This window comes from Anomalospiza imberbis, chromosome 5 (genome assembly GCF_031753505.1).
Source record: "Anomalospiza imberbis isolate Cuckoo-Finch-1a 21T00152 chromosome 5, ASM3175350v1, whole genome shotgun sequence".
Taxonomy (NCBI): domain Eukaryota; kingdom Metazoa; phylum Chordata; class Aves; order Passeriformes; family Viduidae; genus Anomalospiza; species Anomalospiza imberbis.
The window spans coordinates 38,486,425-38,493,875 of NC_089685.1; the positions used below are offsets into that span (position 1 = coordinate 38,486,425).

A 7,451-nucleotide genomic window follows, 5' to 3' on the forward strand; every position below is an offset into this window, starting at 1 on the left:
TAGCAAGTTTAAGAAACCTGTCAGTTACACTAACAAGAAAACTGGTTTTAAATACTTTAAGTAATTTGTATATGCTAGAATTCATTTGGGTTATTCTGTTTGTGCACAAGAAATACCCATAGCAATGAAAATACATAGAAATCCTAGGTTCAGGCTGGACAGAAATAAACCTAAAAAGGTTAAGAGATTGTTACTCGTTTCTTTCATAAAACACCAAGAAGAACACAATTTTTTGAATACAGTATTTAAAATTCCATTATTATAATCACAGTATGTTATGGAAAATCACACCTTTTTTCCCCTCTTCTTGCCTCCATTTCAAAAAGTAAAAAAAAATTTTTAAAAGTCTTAGATGACAACATCAGCAGGAAGTTAACAAGTACTTACTGTACCATCTGAATGTAGCTACTGTAACTACAGAGAGAAAGATCTGTGGCCCACACAAGAACCAATTACAAAAGGGAATTTAAACGAATATGCCTCTGTAGTCTGATCACTGAGTGAAGTCAACATTACATTTATTTCTGGAGTAATTTTCTGTGTTTATCTTGTAGCATAGATAAATCGGGGGGGAAAAGCCACGATAAAAGAATAATAAAATAAGCTGAACAAATGACTCCAAAATTCTCAGTGGTAGAACATCCACAATGAGAGCTTTAGGAGGTTTGGTGATTAGTAGGTTGGTTCCCCTCCAAATAGTGAGACTTCAACATCAGTTTTGTAACTGAGTACAAATCTTTCGGAATGAAATGAAGTCCTCCTACTTCACAGTTTTGAAAAGTTAATAAGTTTACCACATGCACCAGTATTTTCATTCTCTGAAAGAGTAATGGTAGAAGTCATAGACAGGTGGTTACTAGGATAGCATTGAGCTAATTCCATACCTTCCCTACCCTTGGCTGTTGGGTGCTGCTGCTATGATGCAAACACCCTAGAGATTTAAGACTCTGGCAACCGCATCTTTGCTCTTAGAGCTTGATGGGCTGCAGCCCCAGCTCAAATACATGACCTGTGTTACCATTCATCAGAAGGAATACGGACAGTGCAGCTGTAATGCCCTCTATCAAATTCTACAGCAAAGGGATCCAGTGCTGGTAGATTTTATGTTCCTTTTGTATCACTGGCTGCAGTTTGAAAGGGTGTCATAACAAGGACACAGTTGGTGCCAAAGGTATCCATACTTGTTACCATATCAGGTACTAAGAATATGCCACCAGAAGCCCTGACAGAACTTTTCACATAAACAGCTGCAAAAACTCCTGCAAAGGAAGGTACTTCTTATATAAGAAATAAATCTTATAGAACCCAAAGAAAATAACAGAAGTAACTGTCTTTACTCAGAAAGAGTAAGCAAACATTCTGTGAAATGCACAATCTTAATTAGTATTCAGGGATAAACACATCAGAGTCCTACAACAGTGGCAGCAAATTGAAATTTCTGTTTAAGACTGCATACTGCTCTATATGCAAACTAGGATGTAACTATAAGGTTGGTAAAACAGTCTCACCTCCACATTCAATTGAGTACCTAAAGAATTGCAGAAAAACACTATTTGATACAGAGAGATAGCCTTCGAGGAATTTTACTAAATTAAACTGTAGTTATCACAGACAAAAAAGATGACACGAATCCTTCAACAAGGAGCAGGGGCCTTCACCAACATCCCCTGTGGGTGCGCAATGATCCCCACGCAGACAGCCAAGATAATTTCCCTTATCTTACCTCAAAAGCAGTACCCTCCCCAGAGCAGGTAAGATCAGCACAGCAGGACATGCTCTTTCCATGCTGTGTGGTGGAATCAGGCTACAGCACTCACCTTCCTCACCCAGAGAGAATGAGGCCAAAAACAAGGTTACCATCTCCTAGGTCTGAGCAGCCTCAAAGAAAAAGGGCAGTCAAAAAGCAGGCTGCATAAATTGTGATACCCAACCACTGCCTAATCTCAGCCAGTGCTGAGGTGTGTGCAGGTACTCCACACTGCATATCCGATATTCCCAGGAGAGCAATGTGCACAGGAAATCCAGCCTTCCAGGAAACTGGTCACATCGTGGTCCCTCCCCCACTACGTGCAGTCTTTCCGTGGTGCTGTCCAGAAAGGGTGGGCTCCACTTTCCTGTACAAAGCTCTATGTAACTTCCAGATAAACCACTTGCAGCCATTTAAGCAATAAACTCCAGCCAGAGCTAGTGAACTAAATTCTCTTTCATGAAAGCCAAAGAAAGCAGAAGAGAGTCCAAACTCTGAGGAATGATAGCCGTTAAGCTTTCAGGATGAGAGAACTGAATCCCACTCTGATCTCTGCTGAGATCAGATTTTATTGAAAACATTCTATAGCTTCTTAAGATTATTTCAGAATATGCCACTTCTACCACCCCACTCTTGGGACACTAATAATCTGCAAGGTCACAGTTCACCTTTGCGCTTCTTTCTTTTCTCAAGTTCCCCTTACATTCCATTGTTAAGGCAGATTAGAAAGGCTGCACTTCAAGTTAGATCTCATCCTGCATAACAGCTGTCTGAGAGTGCAACATGCAAAACTTCCACCTGCACTGAAGTAATGGCACAGATATCTGATTGTAAATATAAGTTCTCATTTAAAAGTTTTCTGGTCTTACAGATACATACACAATATCTATGTATAAAATATGTATATAATGCAGATCATGCAGCACAATACACGCTATTCTGCTGCAATATCCTATATTGCATATATACCTCATAAATAGGACAACATACATAATAGTCTTGTCCTTTTTGCTGAAGGCCTAACCTGAGGACTTGTGCAGAACAAGTTCTTAAAGCGAGCTTTGAACTCAAAATTCCGTAGAGGAATAATAGGCAGTAATAACCTAATGACAATTTTTCCTCTTCTGCAAGATACCAAAGAATTTAATTCATCTGTCCTCAGATATGATGCACTCAAGTCCACTCATTTGTGCACGTGCAGATACAAAACAAAATCTGTTCACTGGCACTGACAAGAGCTGAAGCAAGTACCTATATATATATCCTCTCTGCTTTCCTCCTCTCAGCTACCAAGTCAAGTAATTGTTTTCTTTCCCATACGCATGAAGAGAAACAATTCTACATGCAGCTCTCTGATGGTGATGGCACTCTACCCCACTCAGAGGAAAAGCTTAGCTAATGGCTTCAACAACAAAGCTTGATGCTCCATTAAAAACCAGACCAGAATTCAGTTCAGTTCAGAATAAAGTTCACTAGGATTTCAGGATTAATGGTCCTTCACCTTGGCACTTCCAACGACCTGGGCTATGAAAAATAAAACAAAGCTGAAGTCTGTTCCTATAACTGTCATATGTAGCAGGAAAATCAAAGGCTAAATATTACATTAAATATTTAATTCTATTGCTATTTCAGACATATGCATTTTCTCTCAACTAGAAAAATAAACTGATGGAAGACAAAAAAGACACAACCCAAAAAAGTACAGTAATTTTACCTTCACTAAGATAAATTTATTTATTTGAAAAGCCATGTCTTCCACATGGGATCTGACAGATAACACAAAACAGAAAAAACCCCAACCAAAGAACCACAAAGCAACAGCACTCCATGGCAGTCTTAAACATAACAACATGGACTTGAACACAATTACCATCAGTCAGTCAATGCGAAGTCAAAAGTCAAGTCAAAAGCGTCAGGAAGAATGACAAGTTTTTGAAGAGCTTCTTTTGAGAACAGATACAGATTTTTTCACGCTGCAGCCAAATCAGATTAAATTAATTCATGTTACAGACTGCATCATGTGTGATTTGCACCTTTTATATAGCATATTAGAAGAAAATAAGATTTTGTGTTAACAATGAAGTGAAACCATTCAGAGTCGTCACAGGCAAGGATTTGTTATACTTTTTTTTATAGCAACAGGTAACTTACTGTTCTGCCTCAAGAGGATTATAACTTCACAAGTGATCTTATTTGCTTTTAATATCATAAAATCAGAAAAGGTCTTTTGGTATCACTAAAGGAGGGGAGGGGGCAGGAGGAGCATGAGCAAGAATTTTAGCAGGGATGTAAATCTTCACCTCTGTTCCCTTAGACTTTGCCCTTCCAAACTGCAAGCTGACTACAACGTACAAAAAAGGGGGGAGAATATGCTCAGAACTACCCTGAGGAAAGCTTTTTTGTATACAGTATCAAAGACATTTTGAAAATGCCTTCTGGACATCAGAAAGAAAGAACACCATCTCTTATTCTAATAGAGTTAAACTAAACGTCATCCTTCCCTACCAATGGCTGGAGTACAGCAACTTGCAGACCCAAGGATCTAACCAGTTAAGGTACGGCTTCTCATACAGAGCTGCCTGGAAGCATGAAGCTACCAGAACTTGATTAGAGGAGGATAAACACAGAAAACCTTGCAATGAAGTGACAGGCTAGCCTGCAGTCAGGTAACCGTGCTGCAGTAACATGCTGACAGGCTTAACCACAACACACACTCATTCTTCCAGTTCAGTTCACAACTGAAAGTAAACCAACACCCTTTACAGGGGAGCAAGTGACAACTCAGATACAGCAAACAGAGCAAAGAGTCATAGAATTTTATATCCCATGTTCAAGAGGGGATTCTATCCAGTTCTGCAAGGCGGTTTATGTATTACTAGAGCTTCATATACTTGGAAAACCTATATAGGATGGGAAAACAAATTCACCATCTCATTTTTTCTAATGTACGAAACCACCTCACCTAACCATTTTTGGAAGACTTCTACTTGATCAACCTACAACACATAACCATTAAGATATTTTTTAAACTATTGAACAACTTCTAAACTTAGACCAAGAAGCTAGTCTGTCAAAGATTTTTTTTTTTTTTTGCTTTCTAGATATTCAGTGAATCTAATATAGTGTGGAAGCTTTTGGCCTTCTAGAGAAAAAAACTATTCAGGCAAACCCGCATTATCTCCGGATTGCCACAGCCTTTCCTTATTTGGCTAACGTTTTGAGATTCCAATCAGACTGCTATGAAGTTCAACATGCACAAAGCATCCATTTTGAGGAAACTTCACAGCCAGTTTCCCGTCCATTCCCCCCCTGGCCCAAGTGAAAGTTACCTCCCTCGGCACCAACACCCCTCCCACATACCCACACCAGAACAAAGCGATATGGATTGGCTTTTTAACACTTTTCAACGCACGGAAAAAAATTTAAGACCCCTGCTCCCCTTGAAGTTCAGCTTTCACACTGCGGCGGGAGCCATCGGTAACGAAAACAAGCACCTCTTACTGATACAGGTTTCTATATAATGAACAAAACACTGGTTTCCCCTAGAAACCGGAGAGAAATAGATGATCTGTCTCTCTACACGGCCGCCCGCACACACGAGCGGGCTTTAATCGGCTCAACTACTGCGGAACCGGGGAGACGAGAGAAGCAGGGAACTACTACCGGGATGCCGGGCAAGGGGCAGCGGCAGAAGCGCCCCCCGAGGGCGGCCCGCTTCTTCTCACCTGCAGCCACCCTCCCACACCGAGGACACTTGCCTCTGGCCCCCTAAGCCCATACTGGACAGGGCCCGTTCCCCCCAGCCCTCCAAGGGAAGCGCTGACAAAAGGGGAAAAAGAAAGAGGGTCAGTCGCAACTCCTTCCCGCCGGAGGAGAGGCCCATCCGCCCCTTCCGACGCCCTGCTCGCAGGGAGGGGGTGCAGCCTCCCGCCCCTGCAGCCCCGCCGGCCCGGGGCTCGGCCGGCGGCCCCCGGCCAGTCCCAGGCTGACCCTGCCGCCACCTCCCCGCCCCGACACCCCCCAGCGGAGGGAGCGCAGCCGCCTCCGGCCCCTTCCTCCTCCACCTCCTCCTGCGGGGGGGGGGGGGGGGGGGGGGCAGTCAGCCGGCCTCGCCCCCCTCCGCCCCAGTCCGGCTAGGGGTCCCTCGATCGGCCCAGCACCGACCTGGTGGAGAGCGGTGAGCCCGTCCACATTGGCGTAGTTGATGTCGGCACCCCGCTCCAGCAGTCGCAGCACCTCCTCGGTGTCTCCGCTGGAGCAGGCGGCCAAGAAGACGGCGCCGTCGTCGAACTTCACCTTGGTCTTCTTGCGCTTGACCACGGGCGGCTCCAGGTCGGTCTCGGAGCCGATCCAGCGCTTCAGCTGCTCGTTCCGCTTCTGCTTGGCGTCCGCCATCTTCATGCCCCGCTCGCGCCGGCCCCCTCAGCCACGGCCGTGCCGAGCGTACACTTTATACCGCCACTATCCCACAGCGCACCGCGGCCGCGCGCGCTCACCCGCCCAGGGAGGGCGCGGGGTGGGCGGGGAGCGAAGAGGCGGGGCCGTGGCGGCCTCGTTAGCATAATCCCGCGAGATTGCCGGGGCCGCGCAGCGGGGCGGGAGGCAGCGCGCGAGCGGGCCGGGGCCGGGGCCGGGGCCGGGGCCGGGGCCGGGGCCGGGGCCGGGGCCGGGGCCGGGGCCGGGGCCGGGGCCGGGGCCGGGGCCGGGGGTCCAGCCCCGGGGGTCCAGCCCCGCCTCCGTCGGGCCGCTTCCCTAAAGGCGCTGCCCGTTCCCGCCGGCGACTTCTGTCACGTGCGGCAACGTCGGCGTTTCTGCCTGCGTTGGCGAACGGGGCACGTGCAACCACTTGACTGAAAAGAGGAAATAAATGGAGCAACGTGGTTGAGGGTAATTTGTTGTGGGAGGCTAGACAGGACTACCTCAGACCAGCTTGATGTACAAAAGCAATCCCTTTTGCCTCTACACTTCAGGGGGCCTCTAGGGAAGCTGGAGAGGGACTTCTTTTCAGGAAGTGTACTGATAGAACCCAGAGTAATGGGTACAAATTACACTAGATGTTTTTGTAAAAAATTCTTTATTGTGAGTACGGTGAGACACTGGAACATGTTGCCCAGGGAGGTTGTGGATGCACCAGCCCTGGCAGTGATCAAAGCCAGTTTGGATTAGGCCTTGACCAACCTGGTCTAGAGGGAGGTGCTGCTGCCCATGGCAGGGATTTGGTTGGGATTAGATGATTTTCAAAATCTTTTCCAACCCCATAACATTCTATGAATTTATCATTCTGCATGGCAGTGGACAAAGCCCTGTGCTTATTGTTCATTTCACTTACAGTTCACTTCTGTTACGCCAAAACCTGGGGGTTAGTGCAGCCATCCTTTCTCTTGGGAGAAAACAAGTAGTTACAAACCATGCAGCATTTGAAGATACAGTGACTAAAATGTTTTTGTTCAGAGTTGCAACTTCTAGGAACCAAACTATAACAGATAATAAAAGTTTTTTCTATGCACAGCATATTTTCTTTAGCTAAAAGCAATATGTCTTTGGCTTTAAATGGAATAATCTCTGGGGATAAAATGTGGTTTTGAACTTACTGGAAAATAAGTTTTATTTTCAACTAATTATAGGAAACAAAGTATAGTTTGAGAGAGTCACCAAACCTCATACACTTCAAATTTTGCATGATTTGTGCTTTTCTAATTACAAT

General features: G+C 45.3%; 1 protein-coding gene across 5 annotated transcripts in view; it reads right to left on the bottom strand.

The window, feature by feature from the left end:
- Window positions 1-6,261, bottom strand: part of PPP1R12A (protein phosphatase 1 regulatory subunit 12A) — a 112,580-nt gene extending 106,319 nt beyond the window's left edge. For 2 of the 5 annotated variants that reach the window (XM_068190300.1, XM_068190301.1), the window contains exon 1: window positions 5,912-6,261. In XM_068190300.1, the coding sequence (XP_068046401.1) occupies window positions 5,912-6,148 (237 nt within the window). In that variant the 5' untranslated portion in view covers window positions 6,149-6,261. The remainder of the gene's footprint in view (window positions 1-5,911) is intronic. The other 3 variants (XM_068190297.1, XM_068190298.1, XM_068190296.1) reach the window with 2 other exon arrangements.
- Between the last annotated feature and the right edge of the window lie 1,190 nt (window positions 6,262-7,451).